General features: G+C 41.0%; 1 protein-coding gene across 1 annotated transcript in view; it reads right to left on the bottom strand.

Moving 5' to 3' along the window:
• Positions 1-8,208: 8,208 nt before the first annotated feature.
• The window catches only part of LOC113198287 (uncharacterized), a 31,699-nt gene continuing 16,147 nt past the window's right edge, over positions 8,209-23,760 (bottom strand). The window contains exons 2-3 of the mRNA XM_026410949.2: positions 16,992-17,118; positions 8,209-12,003 (exon numbers count right to left, since the gene is read on the bottom strand). Of these exons, the coding sequence (XP_026266734.2) occupies positions 9,251-12,003; positions 16,992-17,118 (2,880 nt within the window). The 3' untranslated portion in view covers positions 8,209-9,250. The remainder of the gene's footprint in view (positions 12,004-16,991; positions 17,119-23,760) is intronic.

The following is a 23,760-nucleotide window of genomic DNA, read 5'->3' as shown; positions in this document are numbered from 1 at the left end:
CTTTACAGAGAAGCCTTTACCAAAATTTGTTGGCAAGAACTGTAAGGAGGGATCTTGCTATGGCTTACGAGCCTGTGTCCAATCTCCTTACGTTTTAATTATTGGAAATGTAAAAGTTAAATGGATAGATGACAGATATGTTGTTACATGTAACAAATGTAACCTAACCAATTGTATTACTACGTATAATGGAGGAAAAGGAGTGCTGATACTTAATCAGTCCTCTTTTGTTTTATTACCTGCTAATATTTCAAAGCCATGGTATGCTGGTGCTGGTTTACAAGTCTTGCAGCAAATTCATGCCCAGCTAGCAAGACCTAAACGTGCTATTAGAATTATAATTGTTGCTGTTTGGGCATTAGTTTGTATCATTGCATCTAGTGTTTCTGCATCTCTGACATTGTCTCAAAATATTCAACATGCAAAATTTTTAATAATTTAGCTCAAAATACTTCCAAGGCTCTGCGTAATCAAGTAAATATTGATGAAAGGATTGAGACTAAATTAAATGCCTTAGAGACGACTGTTATAGACATCGGTAATGAACTTTCAGCTTTAAAATTTAAGGAAAGGCTTAAATGGCATGCTAATTATAAGTATGTGTGTGTTACAGCTGCCAAATACAATGCTTCTCTCTGGGATTGGGAGAAGGTTAAAAACCATTTGTTAGATATTTGGCAAAATAATAATAATAGCTTGGATCTTTTGGAACTTCATTACCATATCCAAGACATTCAAAATAATAGAGCTGATTTTTCAGATCCTTCTTCTTTGGCTAACCAAAAATTGAAGGAGTTAAATGGATTCAACCCTGGAAATATTCTTAAACACTCGGCCTGGTACATAATTGGATTGTTCTCGTTACTGTTAATTCTCTTTTGTGTTGTAATTATAGGATGGCAAGTCTTCAGAACAAGAATGCAGAAACTCGAAAGAGTGAACCACCACCTGATTTTTAAGAAAAAAAAGGGGGAATATGTGGGAAGCCATTCTCGAATGTGATTGGGCACCTCCCTGATTGGGTGTGAGGTGTTCTGACTAAACAGTGTCGAACTAATCCCCACCCTCTCTAGGTGTCAAAGCACTTCCGTGAGGGGGTGTGACAGACCATTGACCCTGAGACCAATTACTGACCCTGACCTTGGAATGCTGTCCCCCTCGACCTTCCTTGGATAAAATTTTCCCCTGAATTTCTTGTTCCCCAATAAAAGGCCATCCTCTGGCGTGCTCTCTCTCTCTCTCTCCTGCTAGTCCTGAGTAAGCCTTGCTGCCCCACCAAGGCAGGAGCCAGAGGGAGGGCCATCTCAGACCTGGTCAAAGAAAAAGGTAATTGAGTTTTGTGTGTTATTTTGATCTCACTAGTTAACTTCTATGCTACGAACCTCTTGTATGAAGAAAGCGTGCTGGTCGCGCGGCGAATTTTTTAATAGTGAATTTCAGTTTCAACTCACATTAGGGTTTATTTTTATATGAAATCATACCATTTTTAAATGGGGGTTATTCTAAATGAGAAGAGTGGCATGATTAAAATAAATACAAATATTAAATAGTCATCACCACATCCAAAGAAATGAAAATTTCCTCAACTGTTTTTTATGAGTTTTATGCTTCTACTTATTACACAAAGGCCTTTGATCCATTTTTTATTTATTTATTTTTGTATATGATGTGAGGTACATATCTAAATACTTTTTTTTTCTTGTGGATTATCTAGTCATCCCAGGGCCATTTTTGCTTTTGCTTTTTACTCTTGAAAAATATAAGCCACAAGTGTGTGTGTGCGCAAGTGCATGCATAATCCCTCTGAACCCCAGTTACAAATTGCCATCCCCAATCTGCACAGTCAGCTGAACTTAAGACCACTCATGTCAATTTCCAGGGACACGAAAAAAAAACACAGACACACTTTACCCCCAAGCTTCAGGACGGCTTCTCCACTTCAGCCTCAGGCTTCCCATAAGGGAAGGCAAGAGAAAGTCATGAGAGGCTGGTGAGAGAGAGTGATCACGTTTAGAAGAGAGATTTTATTGGAAGGAATCTTGTTCTTAGAAAGTTTGATTCAAAAAGGCCAGAAGAGGCAGGGTTACAAGGGACAGGTGAGTGTAACTCAACCCTTGCATGTAACACCCACACCTGAAGACCCACCTCTATCTGAGCTGGGAAAACGCCCAACTCACCACAAATGTAATGACTGGAGAGAGTCTCCTGCTTCAGGACTGGAAGGTGTGGGTCATTCAGAGTGGCTCTCCACATATCCCACCTTCTTTCTTTGAAAAAGCAGGTGATGGGTCATTATTTCAAGTCCCCAAATTCTTGTTCTGGGGGCACGACATTCTACAATTACAACACAAGAGAGAATTAGTAGCAATGAGAACAATACAAACATGCAGAGTGTTTAAGAATCTTTCCAGGGTTAAAGCTGTTTAATTCTTTAAGTATTTGATCAGCTAAAAAAGTAGAATCTGAAAAATAAAACATACTTTTTTGTATATCTTGAATCTGATGAAATAGCTCCAAAAGATCCAAGCTGTTATCATTATTCTGCCAAATATCCAACAAATGGTTTTGAACCTTCTTCCAATACCATTAAGAAACATTGCATTTGGCAGCAGTGACACATACATACTTATAGCTAGCATGACATTTAAGTCTTTCCTTGAATTTCAAAGCGGAAAGTTCATTATTTATATTCATGACAGCAGCCTCTAAGGCATTTAGCTTAGTCTCAATACTTTCATCAACATTTATTTGTGAAGAGCCTTGGAAGTGTTCTGAGCCAAATTATTAAGAAAATTTGCATGTTGAATATTTGAGATATGGCCACCAAAGCTGTGACCATGGAAGCAATAAAAGAAACCAAGGCAAAAATTCCCACTACTATGAGTCCAAGAGCACATTTAAGTATCACTAGCTGGGCGTGTATTTGTTGTAAGACTTGAAAACCAGCATCAGCCTACCAAGGCTCTGAAATATTTTCTGGTAATAAGACAAAAGAGGGCTGATGGAGCATCATCGTTCCTTTTTCTCTATTATTTCTGGTGATACAATTAGTTAAATTACATTTACTACATGTTACAACATATCAATCATCTTCCCTTTTAACTTTTACATTTCCTGTAATTAAAACATATGGAGATTGAAATCAGGCCCATAAGCTATAGCAAGAACCTTCCTGTTCAGTTCTTGCCTACAAAGTCTGGTAAAGGTTTGTCAGTAAAATGTAAGAATCCTGAGGCAGCAATTAACTGCCAAACATCTTTCTGAATGCCACCTTTGCTGAAGGTCAGGATGTTACTAACAAATCCTCCAGGATTCATGGCATTACCCTTGCATAACTGCCTTTTGTCAATTTTAGGAGACCAGTCCAAAATATACCCACCATTTCTACACACATTATGCTGTACTGGAAAGGTACTTATATAATCCATCCACTTAGGAAAGGTGCCTATTTCTATTGCAGAAGTGTTAGGAGATTGAGGTATTCGTGGATGTTCTGCTGAGATGAGTGGTTATGAGAAAGTCCCATTTTAATAACTGATCTAAGGTTTTGAGTCTCCATTAACAGTGTGATTAGTTGATCCCCCAACTGCTGTCTTTTTCTCAAATGACACTTTTGGACAGCCACCAATTTATTGTGGGACCAACATAAGGGGATTTGGGCACTATAGCCAGAATAATTAAATCCAGTCACATGGTTGGGAGTAAGAGGGGTGTCTGTAAATCCTCCCATCATGAATGAGTCATTAGGAAACACTGGGATGGATTCTCCAGTCCACACTGCTCTGTATACTAGAGGTGGATCTGGAAAATATGTCCAGTAAGTTTCTTCCTGATTCCCCTTTACCTGATGGCTCAATAGAGCTATTACTGCAGTGAGCATCATAGTTGGAGACATAACTTTTCCTTGCTGTCTAATCATTTGTTCACCTGCGGTGTCAAGTTCTTCAGATCCTTCCATGAGAGTGGCTTCACCATTGGGTCTCTCTGGGCCATCTTTCTTCCTCTCTTCTTTTTTTGAGTTCCTCTTGTTGGAGGGAGTCAGGTCTGGCATCTGTGGGTTGCTATTCAGTCATTTGAATCTTGGTTCTAGGTCCTCCATGCCTGATGATGCATTCAGGTACCCAAATAGGAGGGAAAAAAAAGCACTTTTTGGGAAAATACAAGCATGAACTCTGCTTCACATGATCACTCTCCATTGGCCTGTCTGCAAGTCCTTCCACCAAACTCAGCTTGAAGGGCCTGTTGCTGTGGAAGGCGGGTCACTCAGCTGCAGTGTGACCTTCTGAGTAACAACTTATAAAATTTTAAAAACAGAATAATTGAGGTTATTTTGTGGAGTCCTAGTCCTATCTCCCCCTTGTAGCTTTTGTAGTTGTAGCTTAATAGATAAATGAGCTCATTCTACAATAGATCGACCTTTCTCATTTGTAAGTTTAGAGGACGGATTGTATGTCCTTTAATCACATGACCTAGATATTGAAAAGGAGATGTCTTTAACACATTTTGAGGTGCAATGCACAAACCCATTGCTGTGAGTGACGTCCCTAATTGGGCAAAAAGTTTTAAGAGTACATCTGGGTTAGCATGAGATAAAAGTATATCTTTCATAACATGAATAATATATGCATCAGGGAATTTCTCTCACAGGCGTGATAGCCTGTGTCACAACACTTTGACATAGGGTAGGACTGTTACACATTCTCTGAGGCACCACTTTCCAGCAATACCTTTTAACTGGTTCTTTAAAATTAATTGCTGGGACACTAAAGACAAATCTTTTACAGTCATCTGGGTGCAAATGTATAGAGAAGAAGCAATCTTTCAGATCTATTATTATCAAATAATAATCTAAAGGAATAGCTGTAGGAGAAGGAAGCCCAGATTGTAATGCTCCAATGGGATCTATAACACAATTAATAGATCTTAGGTCTTGTAATAACCTCCAGTTATCAGATTTTTTTCCTAATTACAAAGATGGCGGTGTTCCAAGGGCTGACCGTAGGCTCTAAATGACCAGCCTGAAATTGTTCCTCAACTAAAAAGTGGGCTATTTTAACTTTTCCCCTGTTAGGGGTCACCGACAAACACAGATTGTCTCTTCTGTGAGCCAATTAATTTTTTTTTTCTGTTCTCTGGGTTAAGGATAAGGTTAGAGCCCCTTCCAAAAATTTGGGCTGGGTGCATTAGTTAATCTCTGTTGGAGAGATTGGGTTACAGGCAGGTACTCTTCCTATAAATCTCCCTCAATTTCCCTAGAAGTAAACCCTTAATTAAGTCCCTCGAATAACATGATAGTCTCTTGTAGAGAGCCAGATGGCATGTTCTGATTGCACAGCAATTTTAATCTCATCTCAAAAATTTGAATCAATCACTCCCGGCAGTACCTGAATTCCGTTTTTAAAATGCTTAAATTGTTTTTAATTGTTTCATACCAAAATTAGGCCTGTGGTATGGAAGTAATGGCCCACGAGTCACCACAGATGTAGTGACTGATCAGAGCCTCCTGCTTCAGGATTGGAAGTCGTGGTCATTCAGTGTGGCTCCCCACAACACATCTTAGTGTGAGACTGAAAATTGAAAAATGCAAAAGCTCCCCAGTGATACCCAAATTACAATATACATTTTCCATAGAAAAATAAAATAAAATGACTCCTCAGAACTAAGTTATCCTGTGTGAAATGACATGGAATGAATACAAGAGGAAAGGTACAGGCATGACCCCTGGAAGAAAAAGAATGGCCATGGTACCTCCATATCTGAAACCAAAACTCAAGGATCACAAAAACATCATTACAATTACCTTGGTTTTCTTATCCCTAAAATTGATCTTTAGATTGCAACATTTACATATTCCAGTCAACTTAAATCAACATGTGTAGAATTTTTTTTTGAGCCAAAGCACTAACACGTAAAAGAATATAGGGTAATTATGTGCTTTAACTTTTGAACAGGTTTGTACATAGTTAGCGTCTAATCTGAATAAGAATTTTTTTTTCTCAGTGTGAGGACATGTGCTCAAACGATTCAAGGCCTAGTAGTGGCAACTAATCCCCATAGAAGTGCTATGGTATTAAATTGGAAGGATCCTGAAGGAAGTGAAGGAACTATACAGCCATATGTATTGGATCATCTTCCTATAAATTTATGGGGACGAGATGTTCTAGATCAATTAGGTCTAACATTAACAAATAACATCAATTCAAATGTGCCCACTATTATGGCTAGACAAGGTTTTAAGAAAGAAAAAGGATTAGGAGAAAAAGGACAAGGTATAATGGCACCAGGAGGGGTCACTGAGGCAATAAAAATTACTTGGAAATCAGAAAGGTTCCTCAGTGGCCCCTGACTAAAGAAAAGATACAAGCAGCCCATGACCTGGTCAAACAACAATTAGTGGAGGGACATATACAACCTTCCATATCTCCCCATAATACTCCCATTTTTGTCATCAAAAAGAAATCTGGTAAAAGGAGATTATTGCAAAATTTAAGAGCCATTAATAATGAGATGATTATTATGGGACCTGCTCAATCACTCCTAGGCCTCGAAGCTTTTGAGTGGCTTGTTGTAACAGCCAATGTTTTGGCCATTCTTGACGAGATAATGCTAAGGTCTGCACCTGTATCCAGTAGCCCATTAAATTCATGTCCTTGAATATTTAGTTTTAGCATTGGGCGAGAATCTAAATTTAAAGAAAGCATAGTCCAATCTACACCTGTGGAGCCTAATCCCCTGGAACCTCTTTCTATAGTACGACTGGAAAATTTATCATGTAGGCTGGGTACTATTAATAACTATGCTATTCTATCTCCTGGTGAAATTACTGATATACCCCTTGGAGAACTGGCTATAATTTTAATTTTACCTTCATAATCGGGATCAATTACCCCAGGACTTATCATAAGTCCTTTTAGAGTAGAAGAACTGTATCCCAATAATAAGCCTACTGTTCCTTGGGGAAGAGGCCCTTTTACTCCTGTGGGAATGATTTGAACTCCCATCTCTGGAGTTAGTACTGCACTGGCTGAGGCACAGATGTCCAATCCTGCACTCCCTCTGTTTTGCTGGTGAGGGATCTAATGGATAATGTGTCCTGGGCACTACCCTGATGGGGTTGCTGGGTTCCTCCATTGCCCCGTATATTTGTGGTCGTGTGCTCTGGAGCATGGGCCCGCCCCCTGTCCGTTTTTTGGCAATGGAGCCCAATGTTTTCTCCATGTCCTGTCCCTGTAAGACCAAAAAAGTAACAGATTTAGTTTATAGTATCTTTAAACAGTCTATCATAGAGAAGTTTGGGGAGTCTATGCTATATACTGTCTATTCTGCCATCCCAAGGGCATAATTACCATTATGTATTATAAAGTACAATAAAAGAGGTAGGGAAAGTACAAAGATATTTAATTAAGTAAATTGTGAGGTGCCCAGCTAGCTCAGTTGGTAGAGCATGAGACTGTTAAGTAAACCGTGTGGGAGATTTAAGTACTCCGTAGGTATATCTCTTTCTTATCCACGTTATTGTACACATTCCTGGTTATATTTCCCTGCTAGGGATTCAAGAATAAATAGGAAGTCAATATTGGGAAGAAATATTTTCTTACATTCTTTGAAGTCAGTTAAGTATCCTCAGGGGTTACTTTTAGGGATTGCCTGACTCTTTCAGAATGTTTCTGTACATGAAGCGTCAAGAGCCAGGAAGGATCAACATGTAACTGACCACATTTCTCTTGAAAATATCGGGAGTATTTCTCCCCAATGACCCACCTTTTCCCTGAATAGGTGCCACCTGCTCTCTGCCTTTGAGGTCTTTAAAATAATTACCCTGTTTGGGAGGCTGTGTGACTCTCCAGAATTGCAGGATGAAAATTGAAAATTTTGTTACTCAAGATACAGAAATCTGGGGCTTACTTTCATATGCCCATACCTTATCTACACCTGTCTTTATTTCTCCAATAATTATAAGCAGAAAAAAAATGAACAATGATATGACTCATAGGAATAATATTCTCCAAGTAAATTGAATAATTATTAATAGAGATGTTATGCCACTATTTACCCAATAGTGTGCTTTTACTACTTGTTACTAAGAACATTTAATAAAGTAGAATAGTTTGATAACTGTGACATGATGATTCCATACAGAACACTGTTAGCACATTAATACTTTTATTTAGTAAAAAAAAAAAAAAAAAAAAAACAGCATATATAATGTGAACAAAGTATTTCAAAGTCCATATCATAGTTTCAACAACAATAACAACAACAACAACAACAACAGATTAAAATCTCTGGGGCTGGGGCTATAGCTCAGCAGTAGAGCACTTGCCCAGTATGTGTGACACACTGGATTCGATCCTCAGCACCACATAAAAGTAAATAAACAAAATAAAGGTGTTATGTCCATCTACAACTTAAAATTTTTCTTAAAAAAGAGAAATCTCTCAGAAACAAGTTTTCTTGTTCCTGTGAAATCTGTGGGAATTATGTTCTCCCAGGTTTAAAAAACAATGTGGATATGTAGTAATCTTGACTTATAACAATTTTATAACTTTTATGTTTTCTGCATCATCCTATGATAGTTAGGATGATTTTTAAATTTCTACACATGAGCTAATAACTTTAAATAAATTTTATGCAAAGATAATGTCCCATTTTCTATACTTATATGACTTAGCTCCATTTGCAATTCTCATATAAATCAAGATATGAGGAAGAGATAGGGTATTGCTAAACTTTGTCAAAGTTTTTCTTCATTACAAATACTTTGTTGTTATTTAAGGCATGTATTTTCGATGACTCTTTCCACATTCACGTCAGGTATCAGGTTTGTTTCTTTTGGTACCAGGGATTGAACCCAGGCGTGCTTAACCACTGAGCCCCATCCCCAGCCCTTTCTTATATTTTATTGAGAGGCAGGGTCTCATTTAGCTCCAAGTGTCTCGCTAACTTGCTGAGGCTGGCTTTGAACTCACGATCCTCCTACCTCAGCCTCCTGAGTCACTGGGATTATAGGCATGTGCCACCGTGCCTGGCTCAGGTATCAAGTTTTTGATATTGAAGAAATTTCAAAATCTGAATAAAGACTTGGGCACATTACTTAAATGTTTAGAGTTTCATGCACTCTGAGTTCTCTAGTTTCTAGTAACATCTGATCAATTATTAACAGCTTTGCCGCATCCTTTACACTGGCACTATATCTCCACAATATGAATTCCCAAGTGCTGAGTCAGGTGGGGACAACTGTCGAAGACAGTCACATGTTTCCACCTTTGTATAGTTTCCCTCTGCTATGGTCCCTCTTGTTTGGGATAAGGGTGGGATCTTCCTCAAGTGCTTTAACACAATGTTCAGATTTGCAGAACTTTTCTCCAGTATGAACTCGCTGGTGTTTGGTAAGGCTGGAAGAATATGGGAAAGCTTTGTCACACTCTTCACATCTGTAGGGCTTCTCTTCTGTGTGAACCATCTGGTGTTGGGAAAGGCTGGAAGAATATGGGAAAGCTTTGCCGCACTCTTCACATCTGTAGGGCTTCTCTTCTGTGTGAACCATCTGGTGTTTGGTAAGGCTGGAGGGATACGGAAAAGCTTTGCCACACTCTTCACATCTGCACGGCTTCTCGTCAGTGTGTATCCTGTGGTGTTTGGTAAGGCTTGAGGAATAAGAGAAGGCTTTGCCGCACTCTTCGCATTGGCAGAATTTTTCTCCAGTATGACTCCTCTGGTGTTTGTTAAGGCTGGAAGAATACGGAAACGTCTTGCCGCACTCTTCACATTTGTAGGGCTTCTCTTCGCTGTGAATTCTCTGGTGTTGGGAAAGGCTGGAGGAATATGGGAACGCTTTGCCGCACTCTTCGCATTGGTAGGGCTTCTCTTCCGTATGCATCCGCTGGTGTTTGGTAAGGCTGGAAGAATACGGAAAGGCTTTGCCGCATTCTTCACATTTGTAGGGCTGCTCTACACTGTGAATGATCTGATGTTGGGTCAGCGTGGATCTCTGATTAAAAGCTTTGCCGCATTTTTCACACATGTAGGGCTTTTCTCCAGTATGAATCCTCTGGTGTTGAGTTAGTGAGGATCTTTGATTAAAAGCTTTACCACATTCTTTACATTTGTAGGGCTTCTCTCCAGTATGGATTATCTGGTGTTTGGTAAGGGATGAAAGATCCTTAAAGGTTTTGCTACACTCTGTACACTTGTAGGGCTTCTCTCCAGTATGGATTCTCTCATGTCGAATAAGGTTTGATCCCCGATTAAAAGCTTTGCCGCATTCTTTACACTTGTAGGGCTTCTCTCCTGTATGAACCCTCTCATGTCGAGTAATGTAGGATCTCTGACTAAAAGCTTTGCCACATTGCTGACACGTGTAGGGCTTCTCTCCGGTGTGACTTCTCTGGTGTTGAGCAAGGTGTGATCTTTGTTTGAAAGCCTTGCCACATTCCTTACATGTGTAGGGCTTCTCTCCAGTATGAACCCTCTGGTGTTGAGTAAGGTAGGACCTTCGGATAAAAGCTTTGCCACATTCTTCACATTTGTAGGGCTTTCCTCTAGTATGAACACTCGGATGTGGACTGAGTTTGGGGAGTTTACTGAAAAGGTTGCCATGTGCTTTACATTTGTAAGGCTTCTCTCTCACGAGATTCCTTTGGTTTTGAGAAAGGGTCGAAGCATTATCGAAGGCTTTGGCACAGTTACATTCGGAGGCTCTCTCTCCAGTATGAATTCCCTGGTGTTGTGTAAAATGTGATCTTTGAGTAAAAGGTCTGCCATACTCTTTGCATCTGAAGGTCTTGTTACTGCCGTGCCATCTCAGATGCTTAGAAAGGACAGAGCAAGTGCTAAGAGATTTGCCACTTTCTTTCCATTTGGGGGGCTTTTCCATACCATGAATTCTCTGATGCGTGACGGGGGGTGATTCTGGGTTAAAGGTTTTGCCACCTTCTCGGTAGTCGTAGTTGTCACTTGTAAAGTATCTGAGGTGTGTGGACAGGGTGGAGCAATCCCATGGTTTGCTACACTCTTTGAATCTGCAGGGCTCTCTTCCAATGGGAATTCTCTCACATTGACTAAGACTGGCCGGATGAGTGAACACTCTTCCACCTTCCTCATGTTTGTAAGGCCTTTGTTCACTATGAATTCTTGGATGGGTCATAAGCCCAGAGGATTGGTGAAAGAGTTTCTCACATTTGCCATTGTGGTACAGGCTCTTTGCAAAATGGGTACATTGAGGATTTCTGGGATTGCAACCAATGCTCATGTTTTTAAGAATTTCACTACTTTCATATTTTTTCTCACCAATATAAACATACTGGTAATTACTTAGGTTAGACACCTGGGCAAGGGTGTGACTGGTTTCATTGCCTATGTAGCAGACATTCCAGAAATCAACATCCGAATTTTGATTAACGAAGAATGGGTAAGGGTGGATATCCCCACAATTGTTATAATTGTAAGTTTGGGCACAAGAAGAAATTATTGTTTGATTGCAGAATAATGGACATTTTGTAAAGGAATGATCAAAGTGCTCTCTTTTAGAAATCTGTCCTTCACTTTTATATTTCTTTGCTAGAGAAATCATTGACTGAAAGTTTAAATCAACACTATATTTGAAATTGGCCAAGTTATAAACTGAAGCATAGACAAGATCTCTTCTTAAATTTTCCAAATTTCCTTTCAGAGGAACTGTATGCTTCAAAAATTGGGTTGGCAGTACACTGGAAACATACAACTCCTCAAAAGCAACGGGCATGAGCTGAATTCTTTTCTGAGATATCAAATGTTCTTGATGTCCGTTGACAGTGAAATTTTTATTATGGACAGTCGCTACTAATTGGCTTTGACCATTATAATATGATTTCAGACCGTCACTCTCACCCCCATTTTCCCATAATTTTCTTGGTTGTAAATAGTCAAGGTCACAATTTCCGTATCTTCTCTTTATCACTTTTTTAAATAAATCTTTTATGCCGTGCTCTGGTGAAAACTGATGGATATGTTGAGAGGTCATGGCTGAAATAAATGAGAAGAAGAATTATTTTACTGATGAGACAGGAATTAATGTATTTTGCAAACATCGTACGTAATTAAAGCAAAGTTAGTACATCAGCAGGGTAGCAGAATAATAAACCTAAGGTCTTCATTTCTCCAGACATATAAAAACTAAATAAAAATGTACAGAAAAAATGACTTTGGGAGAACTATCACAAACGTCTGAGAGTTGACAGTATCGAGAATGAGTATGTTACTAAGGAGAGTAATACAGGATAGGGAAGCAACCTGTGCTGGTTTTCTCAACTTCTGCCTTTTCCCCTCCACAATACAGCATTGTGCACTCTACCCAACTCCCTTCTCTGTCAGTAGACAATGGGAAATGGGAAATACAGGTGAACATTTTGATTTTCTTGGGGACTGTCTAAAAACTAGTTTCTCTCTACCATGACACAGAGACCTGGAGGTCAGAGATAGATTTTGGATTATAACACCACAGATATTTAACAGGGATATAGTCTATGGGCTCTTAAGAAGAGATATAAACCAATCTTAAATAAACAAAACAAAGATTTTTTTTTTAATCTTTATATGGTGCTGAGGATCAAACCCAGTGCCACATGTGTGCGAGGGCAAGTGCTCTACCACTGAGTCACAGCTCCAGACCCTAAACAAATTTTTTTAATGGGAAAAATACACAAGATACACACGTGATAACACTCTGTCAGTGTTATCTAAATGAAGACAACTCCCAGAGATCAAGACAAATGACTTGCTTTTACTATTTTTTAAAATTTTTGTCATTTACTGATTTACTTCATTTACAAATTAAATTTTATGCATTTACTGAGTATATCATGGCATTTCAAAGTACATATACATAGTAAATAACTGAATCTAGTGAAATAACACTTGCATTATTCCATATAATTAACGTTTTAGTGCTAAAAAATTGCATTTATTCTATTAGCATTTATCCAGAATACAATACATTACGCTCACCATATGATACTCTTGACTTTCTTATGTCCATTAAAATAAAATTTTGCAGACTTCAACCAACAGTCCCCGTACATTCCACAAAATATCGTACCTGGTAGCCACCATTTTACTCTCTGCATTTCTGAGTTCCCACTGAGAGTCAGATGCTGCTGCCACTGATTTTCTGTGTTTGCCTTATTTCATTTTATGCAAAGTCCTGCATATTCATCCCATATCACCTTACATAACAGGACATCTCTTTTTATAAGTAAGAAGAGAAATTAATTGTGTAGTGATTCCATATTTTAAATAAGGCTAAATAGTAACCGATTGTATATCAATGCCAAATTTGTACTTATCAACCATTGATAGGGACATAGTTTGAGTCTGTGCCTAGACTACTGTGAAAAATGCTTGCATTGAACACAGTCGTGGAAACATCTCTTCAACATCCTAATCTAATCTCTTTTGGATACATATTCTGGATCACATCTTTCTACTATTGGTTTTTTTATGTGGTGCTTGGGATTAAGCCCAATGGTGCTGTACCAGAGCTTCAACACCAGCCTTCTGAAAATTGGTCAATTTGAGATGTGGTGCCACTAAGTTGCTGTGATGCCTCAAACCTGAAATCCACGTGCACATCAGCTGTGTTTACAAGCAAGTGTGTTTACACTGTGTTTGGCCTCTTTTTGATTTATTTAGTAACTTCCTTACTGTTTCCCAAATGACTATATCAATCTTCTGTTGGCTGGTTTTCTACCCACCAATCAATTAAAAAACAGCACAGCACATAAAGACAAAAAATTAAACATTAGAAATTGAATAGTAGCAAAGTTATGCATGACCCAAAGACCAAAGAGCACTAAATAACCTTTTTCAAGAATTTTGGTAAAAAAAAAAAAAAAAAAAAAAAATCAAAATGCAGAAAACTGAATTAAAATCAAACAAAATTTTTTAAAAGGAAAAAAAAAGCTGATATTGTGCACATGAAGAATTCTTTATGAAACAGCGTGTGAGGTTGTCAGGAGAGGTGGTTCACAGCGTAACCCCAGCGCCATGGGAGGCTGCACCCAAGGAATCACAAGTAAATGAGCCAATAGGGAGTTTGGTGGCTAGGAACTAAGGTATGTTTTTTCAAATCAATAAAGGTAAGGTATTTTGCAAAATCTATATAAAGATAAATCTTAAGTACACTTTGTTAACTGAAATAAGTCACTAACAAGAAGATACATACTGCAAAATTCTACTTATGAGATCTAAACTTGGGAGATTAACTGAGCAGGAAGGAGATTGCTGTTTGTGATGGGGAGAGACAGACACGGAGCTTGTTTTCATAATTGAATGTTTGCTTTGTGAGATAAAAACTTTCTAGGGATTTTGCATAACAACTTGAATTAATATTACTGAACAGTATACTCAAAATATTTAAGATACTATTGTTTTATATTGTGTAATTTTGATCAGCATTAAAATTTAAACAATATGTAAAAAATAAACAAAATTGCAATATTTTTGAAAGCTACCTTTAAAATGTTATGGTCTTGGGCTGGGGTTGTGGCTCAGAGGAAAAGCGCTCGCCTAGCATGCGTGAGGCACTGAGTTCGATCCCTAGCACCACATAAAAATTAACTAAAGGTATTGTGTCCACCTACAACTAAAAACATAAATAAATAAATGCTTAAAAAAATAAAATGCTATGGTCTTTGTCCTAAACTTAATAACAGTTGTGTCCACATATAGATGACGGGCATGACTGTAATCCCAGCTACAGGAATTCTGAGGCAGGAGAACTGCAAATTCAAGGTCTTCCTCAGCAACTTAGTGAGAACATCTCTCCAAATAAAAATTAAAAGAAATTAGGGATGTAGCTACATAGATTGAATTATAAATAAATAAATAAACAAATAAAATAAAAACAAAATAGGCAACCCACCCCCTCCCAAAAAAAAGCCAAGTGTAATGTTTATACAAATACAAACATGTATAATTTTATATTCAAGGATAATGCATATCTTAAGTTCAACTTGCACTGCCCTAATTTGTCAAAGAATGGAAACTGCCACCTAATTATAAAATGCAGGTGAAAGACAAAAATGTTATTAACGGATGTGAGAAAACGTCCTCTATAAAACACAAGAAACAAAAAAGGAAAAATGAAATTAACCACAAAAAATTCTGAATAACCACAGATGCATGATTTTACACACCCTTTTACGTAACCACAATTTCCACCCGTGACTGAGTATCCTCAAAGATCAGCCATTATCAATCACTGATATTCATCTCATGGCAGAACAAATTCACAGAAAATCCATCCTAAGAATTCACAAAGAACTCTGGTAAGGAAATTTTAATGAATAAACACAGAGATGATATGACAGAAACAGCTTTGGGATATTAATATACTACAACGACTTAGCTAGACGTCTTCAGAAATGTGCACATTCCCTAGAGACCCCCAGGTAATGGAAAAGCTGTCATATGCTGACCGCCACAACCAAAGAGAAGTGTTTTGGCTGCTAACTTGAAAGTAGGAGGACACCACTGAAGGGACAGATTTTAAGAATTTGAAAGCATGATAAACATACAGCTGTATGTGTCCTATGATAGCAAGAAAAATCAACCTAAGCTTCTGAAAAATCATTTCTGTTGCATGCTTACTTCTCAACCAACAGTTTCAAATCTGACTTCCTCCTTAACCTTTGCAACCCCCAACTGAGTCCTCTGTCTCCTCCATTTCCAACCACGTGGGTATATATGGCTACTCCTTCTTGTCTCCGCAAATCCAGGGCTCCTTCCTTTGCTCCTGAGAAAGGTGTTCCATTTTGGCTTAGAGACACATTAAGATTTAGTGATTGAAAAATAAAATAATGACTATCTGTTGGAATTCTTCTTATACCTACTGATGTTTATATTCTAGAACTGTGCAGATACACACACACACACACACACACACACACATAGGTTGAGAGCCACAGCCGAAGGGGCCCCAGCAAACTTCCAGCTGCCAGCTGATTGGCTCCTCTGCGGTGATGCCCATTGGGCTGTTTCCCCGCCCTTTCAGACCATGGAGCTGCTCATTGGGGGACCTTTTTTTGGCTGCGCCCACGCGACCCAGCCAATCGGCCTCAAGAGCAGGAGGAGTGGGGGGAAGGGGGTTGAGAGGCCTGTGGGAAGCCGATAGTGGCAGTTGGGCTCTGAGGGAATTCCTGAAGAGCTCCTGTGCAGCGTGTGTTCTAAAAATAAAGTTCATTTCTGCTTGATAAGTGGCTTGTGAATTCTGCCCAGCCAGACTGCGGCACACATATATACATATGTATATATCATACATCTGGAAAATAATTTTCTAGCATTTCTACTTACCATATGTAATATCTGGAAAATATTTTTCTAGCATTTCTACTTACCATATGTGTGTGTGTATGTATATGTGTGTGTGTATATATATATATTTGTTGTTGTTGTTTATAAGTCATAAACATAATTTATATATAACTATAGCATGTATTATTTATAATATCTATACGATATGTAACATTTAATTGTAACATTATATATGACTTATATATATGATTTATATATAGTAAATTATACATATATATATATCATTTATCATATATGTAATAGAAATTCTAAAAAATATATTTTTGCAAACAGACCCATTAAAATTTTTAGGAAGAAATTTTAACGTACAGATCCTGAGATCTATTTCCAAGTTTCAGAGTAAAGGAATCAAATCAAAGTAAAGGGAAGAAATTGGACTGTGACTTGTAGACCATGACACCTTGTGTCACTGTTACTATATATATACCAGTAATCTAAAATGAAGGACCTAGATCATCTGAAGAAAGGGAGAGAGGAAAGATTAGTGGAGATGTCACTGACATTACAAACCACAAGCTGTCCAAAAGTCTTTCTTGAAAGCGAGAATCTTAAACTCATTCATACAGAGCAAAAGCTCCTCCACAACTCTTCTGCAAAGGAAGGAAATTAGATACTGATAACTAGAAATCCTGAAGCCTCACCTAGGAAGACCAGGTTGTGGTAGTTCTCGGACATCACATCTTGGTATAAGGTCCGCTGAGCAGGCTGCAGACACTCCCACTCCTCTTCAGAGAAGTCAATGGCCACATCCCTGAACGTCAAATGTTCCTGAAATAAGAACAGGGCAAATAAACAGCACGCTGACCACGTGATCGTTGACACAGCTTATAGTGGGAGGGAAGCAGAAAGGACAGTAGAAGGGGCTCTCATATAGATGGGTGACTTCATTATTCAGTGAGTTGCTTTTATAACACAGTCTATTATCCAACCGAAAGAGAGCAACATATTTCCAAAAGGGGTGGCATCTGCTGCACTTGATAAAATGTGAAATTAAGGCATCCACCCAAGAGCATACATCTTCATTCATCTTGTGTTTTATAAGAGACATTTGTATGTTTATCAGATGAAAAAGGAATGGTAAGAAGGATGCTTCTCGAATTTTAATTCTGCAACCACAAACTGAGAGATATTACTAAAACATTACTAAAACATAGACTCGGTAGTTCTGGGATGGCACCTGATTTTCTAAACATGTGGCAATCTCTCTAGGAACTCGAGGACAGTGGTACAAGAGAAACGAATGGACACGGACGGAAAAACTTATTGATGAATTTGAGTTCAGCTATTTCAAGGGAATTTTTATTTCCATTGAAGTAGCAAGTAGCAACATTTAAGTCATCTAATGTAAGGCCACCTTCCACCTCCTCCCCCCCGAATCTGGTTGCTTTGTGCATATTTTCTTAGGTTTGAAATCCTACTAAGAAAATACATTTAATGTTTTGGGACAGGCTATATGGGCAAGGACCCAACAGACTTGTGAGAAATGCTTCTCCCATAGGGACACCCGCATCTGTGCCTATCAGGAGTTGCTGAGCACAGCACGTTTGGCAACACAAGATGAAGATGATTCTTAAAGAGTGTAAAATTGTTCTCTTTGGTTCCCATGTTTCTTGGGCAATGTACCTTGTCAGAGACTGTCTAGATGTTGTTAGTAACCATTCTCTAACTTGTGCTCAACGAGGGTCATTGCTGGCTTGTTGCTATGCCAACCTGGAAAGTCCTGTGGGAAATACCAATGTACCCGTTGCATTGTCTCGCTGACTGCCCAATCGGCTTCTATACCCCTCAACCTGGTTGTGGCTTTTGCCATTAAAGTCCCTGAGAGGCTCAGGAACACCTTGCAGAGACAGTTATGGGTCCTGCGGAGAGCAGTGGCCGGTTGGCCAGCTAAAGACTCTCCAATTGGGACAAAATGGACTTGGTATGTTTTCTGAGCCGTCTGCCCCATGACATTAGCACTTAGGTAAACAAGTGTTCTCAAGGTGACAAACCTATGGAACAGCAGTGTGACCTGTGTAACAGACACACAAATCCCAAGGGGAAAGTCAAGATATCTCGGCACCATGGACATTCTCCCACCCCTAGTTTGACTTACTGAAGGACATAGTGGACTCTGGTCCACCCTCACAGCTGTGGGTTTTCCTTGAAGGAAATCCAAGGACAAGAATGACTCTGCATTTCCCTCTCGACACCATTACCCAATTTGTGAGCCACCAAGTATCTGTGTCTCTGTGAGATGGAGACCATGGGGGACATATTTGTTGAGAGCCACAGCCAAGTCGGGATGGTGCCTGGCATTTTGCCAGAAAGAATGGTTGAGAAGTGACGCCAGCGAGCCATTGGGATGATGGTGATTAAGTTAAGCTGTGTATAATTACTGGGATGGTGACTGATTGCTGTAACTGGATGAGCTGGATTGGGCCAAGCTGTGTATTCAGTTGTGTTTATAAACCTCTGCTGTCCAGCAATAAGGCGGCTCCTGCTACCTCGGGTGCCCGCTACTTTTGAGTTCCCGTTGGTTCTCGCGGAGTTTCTGGAGAGTTCTAGAGAGTTCCCATGGGGTTTGGGCAATAAAGTCGTTCCTGTTTGAACCTACAAGTGGCTCGTGACCTCCCAGTTATTTTGTGCCCAGCCAGACTGCGGCACATATTCATGTCCCAAGAGGTTACCTGTGTAGACCAAATGGATAATGGGAGATTTGGCTAAGCCTCCAAATAACCAACTTTTCCCAAATTCCCGCTCTCATCATTCATCTATCCTCCGGGAAGAGGGAGTAGGGGGCTGATGGTCTACGGACAATTCAGTCCCCTGAAGATGTCAGAAGGCAGACATTTGCTCAATGAAGTTCAAAAACAGCCCCCGAGGTGACCTGGGTGAAATGATTTTCCCATTTAAAGGGCATCTCAAGAAAGTTGATGGCACCCTCCAAAACAAGTACCAAGGTAAAAGAGATGGGAACTCGCCATGCTCTACTCCCAGCACGGCACCCCAGATGCTTCAACAGACTGCTTGGTGTTTGCTGTTGGCTTGTCTTTTTTTTTTTTTTAATATATTTTTTGGTTGTTGATGGACCTTTATTTTATTTATTTATTTACATGCATCGCTGAGAACCAAACCCAGTGCCTCCCACATGCAAAGCAAGAAGTGCTCTACCATGGAACCCTGACCCCCAGCCCTTTGCTTCTATTTTTGGGGACAACAGAATCCACAGATTCGTTGCATGATTCATTTTGGTGACAAGAAGCATGGTTGACAGAAGCTTGTGTTGCAACAAAGAACTCCAGTTTCTTCTATGGGAATATCTCAACTTCATTCCCTGGCGTCAGTACTTTTCAGATCTCCAGAGGATGGGATGGAGCCCGAGGGCTCTTCTGCCATGGGATGATCTGCATCTCATGGCTTCTGAGGGTCCCTGCTCTCGCCCAGAGGCAGCTGCTCCCACCAAGAATCACCTTTGTCCCAATGCCAGCTCAGACCTTGTATGGATTCCCTTTCTCAGGGTTAGTGGCAGGAAGGGTCTAGGCATTCTGGGTCATCCACCACCACCACCACCACTCACCCCACCAGAGAGCAGTTCTTATTTGATGTTGATTGGAGACATTTTCGTTTGGCCTCAAAGATTTGGTGGCATGGTCAACAGTAAGCCTGACATGGTACGTGTTGTACGCTTTGAAAAAAAAAAATTAAAACTGTAGTCGTAAAAATCTGCTTGGGAAAGATTAGCTGGATAATTAGTTGTTGGGTTTGGGTGGGAGGGGGAGGAGAGTTTTAGGGTTTGTTTGGGATGAACAGAGATCTTTTTGAACACTAAACTTCGGAACTGAGTCCTGTTTGGGAAACATGATGTCCCACAGGAAGTACCAAGTCCACAGGTTCATACGCCAGTTTTTTAAAAGTGAGTTTCAGAAAACACAGTTGTGTCCGTCTGGGGTTGACCTTTAGCATTCTATGTGAACTCACTATTGCAGCCTAGATTTGATTAGGAAAGAAACCACATCATATAAAGTTAAAAAATTAAGTACTTGGGCAAACTCGAATTAGATGGCACCAAGATTTTACAAAAGGCACTAGAAAAACAAATTCAGGGAGTAGCCTGTTGGATTCGTAGTCCACAAGGAAACTGGTGAGAATAAATTCCGCCGTCTGGCTGGGCACAAAATAACCAAGCCGCCACAAAGCCTTGTAGGTTCAAACAGCAACTCTTTATTCCAGAACTCTCCCTGGCACTCTACACACACTTCCCGGGGATCCGCCCTAATCCTGGAGCCGCCCTATTCCCAGGAGGATCCACCCTAATCCCTGAGCCGCCCTATTCCTGGAGCAGGGTCACCTTTCAACCATTCCCTCTAGCAAAATGCCAGGCGTCATTCTGACTAAACTGTGGCTCTCAACAAACAAATACATGCCCAACTTGGGGAGTCCTCTCACTGTGAAGCCAGAGTTCCCCGTGGTTAATTCCTAAACAGTCAGAAGAAAGTTCTGAGCAGCTCAGGGAAAAAAAAAAAAAAAAATCTGTGAGGTCCCCATTCCCCAGATTCCTTTTACCCAATGTGACATTCTTCCTCTCCCAGGGTCACAATTCTCACCAGTGAACAAACACATAGCTACACCTGCTTTAAGGTACTGACCGCTCATCTCTTTTTTTTTTTTTTCTCGGCCACCACTTGTAATAACAAGCATGTGAATTTGCCAACACCAGCCAATTCCCTAACAACGGGTCATCCAATAATTCCATTTTGCCACTGGCTTGTAGAGATGTTGTAAGTTTTGGGCTCAAAATTGCAGCATTTCGCCCAATTGGGATGCAGGTTACAAGGCCCAAGGTATTGACTGTAATTTTCATCAACTCCCTATAAACTGCAAACTCCCATTCTGTTTCCTTCAGAAACAATTAACTCAACAGGTTTTTCCCATCAGTTGTCAGATCCGAATATCTGCTAATCACATGGCTTCGATCTACCTTCCCTCACGCCTGCCTCATGAAGTTCAACCCCCTCAGCCTGAGCCAACACACACTGTTCCTCGTCCCTTCCAAGTACACACTGGCTTCATGGTAAAGGATTCTCTGGTCTTATATTTGAGTTTTTTCATGGTTCTGGAGATTTAACCCAGGGGCCTTTCAGCACTGAGCTGTCCCCCCTGGCCACACAGATGAAGAATGCAGTCTCTGGGGGACAGGACTTCAGTTCAAAGTCCTGCTGGGCTGTCTTACGTCAGGGACTTAAATTTTTTTTTTTTTTTTTACTTTGGTTAATGACAGGCTAGCAAAAGGGATAACTGTGGGAGTCATGACTGAATAAAGGAACCATCTTGCAATATGTAAATGAATGCTCACAGCCAAGAACCAAGAATGCTCTCATTACTCCTGCAGTAAAACCCCTGGCCTCAAGTGGACGCCAGGTGTCCCGTAAGAAGGCTCAGGTTTGTAAAAGATGGTGGAATGAGGTGGACATCATACCCTAAGTACATGTATGAAGACGCGAATGGTAGGAATATTCTTTGTGTACATAAGAGATATGAAAATTTGTGCTCTGTATGTGTGCTATGAATTGTAACGCATTCTGCTGTCATGTATAACAAATTAGAATAATTTTTTCTTAAAAAAGCTCAGGTTTGTTAAATAAATAAATAAATAAATAAAGTCCCCCGTGCGGGATTCCTGATTAGCCAATGAGCATGAATTTTGAAGTCATTATCAAAAGCAGAAGATCAAGAGCCTTAAAGAAGTCAGGAACAACGGAATGTCACGTGGACTCCTAGAAATGTCATGCTTCTGCCATTTGGGGGTCCCTAATTTTGGACAGACAGCTAAATGCCCATCTGCAGCCTGAAAATGAACCGATGTGACATAATTTACTTGTACCCCAGGTCGCCAAGCTGTCTCAGAGAAGTTAGGCAGCCTCACACAGCATCCGCCCTGGGCCTTGGGGCTCACACCAAGGTGTCTAAGGAAGGCACAGCCCTTCAAGTTCCCCTCCAAACACTGGAGACATACTGTGACAAGTAGCCTAATTGTCAAAAGACTTAACCACGCACTCCTGCCTCTGGGAGGTGGCTGCCACTTGTGAGTTACTTACTATAAGGTTGAGAAACACACTCAGGTCAACAGATTAACTTCTTCATCAAGTGCTGGTCCTCATCACCAGAAGGACAGATGTCAGCCGGCCACAGGGAGGGCAGGGAGAGTCCAGGCTATCCAAATGTCAACAGAGAGAAACCAGGTCTGCCTTACATCAAGCGACCCGTTGCCAGCATGGGATAAGAGACCAGAAACTGCTCAGAGAGCTGGGGGCTTCAGCAAGTTGGATTTGCTTGACACTGGGCCAGACGGGACCACTTCACTGATAGAAGCCAGTCCAGCAACAACAGCCAGTGGACAGCGGGATACCCCGAAATCATGGATCAGACTTGAAAAGCTGAGGCTTTGCTACTAAAAACATCAGCCCAAACTACTTTCTCGGACAACAGTTCTGACTGACCAAGAAAAGAATATTATTTTTAATATGTGGGGCTGAGGATCGAACCCAGTGCCTCAAGCATGCTAGGCAAGCACTCTGCCACTGAGCCTCAGCCCCAGCCTCAGCCCGAGCCTCAGCCTCAGCCCGAGCCTCAGCCTCAGCCCCAGCCCCAGCCCCAGCCCCAGCCCCAGGCTCAACCCCAGCCTGAGCCCCAGCCCCAGCCCCAGTCTCAGCCCCAGCCCCGGCCCCGGCCCCAGCCTTAGCCTCAACCCCAGCCTCGGCCCGAGCCCCAGCCTCAGCACCAGCCCCAGCCCCAACCTCAACTCCAGTCTCAGCCCCAGCCCCAGCCTCAGCCCCAGCCTCAGCCTCAACCCCAGCTTCAGCCCAAGCCCCAGCCTCAGCCCCAGCCCCAACTCCAGCCTCAGCACCAGCTTCAACTCCAGCCTCAGCAAAAGCCTCAACTCCAGCCTCAGCACCAGACTCAGGCTCAGCCTCAGCCCCAGCCCCAGCCTCAGCCTCAGCCCCAGCCTCAGCCCCAGCCTCAACTCCAGCCTCAGCACCAACCTCAGTTCCAGCCCCAGCCCCGGCCCCAGCCTCAGTCCCAGCCCCAGCCTCAGCCTCAGCCTCAGCCCCAGCCCCAGCCCCAGCCCCAGCCTCAGCCTCAGCCTCAGCCCCGGCCCCAGCCTCGGCCCCGGCCCCGGCCCCAGCCTCAGCCTCAGCCTCAGCCCCAGCCCCAGCCCCAGCCCCAGCCCCAGCCTCAGCCCCGGCCCCGGCCCCAACCCACCTCATTCTCCTTTTGACCTTTGAAGATTCCCTAGCTTGCTATTCATAAGATATAAATATTTAACCTAACATTAACATGTTTATACTATATTTTATTAACATTCTCTTGATTTAATGAAATGTAAGATACTGAATGGCCTAAAAAAAGTATTACTTTGTAATGTGGAAA

Source organism: Urocitellus parryii, chromosome 16 (assembly GCF_045843805.1).
Source record: "Urocitellus parryii isolate mUroPar1 chromosome 16, mUroPar1.hap1, whole genome shotgun sequence".
Taxonomy (NCBI): domain Eukaryota; kingdom Metazoa; phylum Chordata; class Mammalia; order Rodentia; family Sciuridae; genus Urocitellus; species Urocitellus parryii.
The sequence above is the reverse complement of the archived record's forward strand: the minus strand, read 5'-3'. Positions and strand labels throughout refer to the sequence as shown.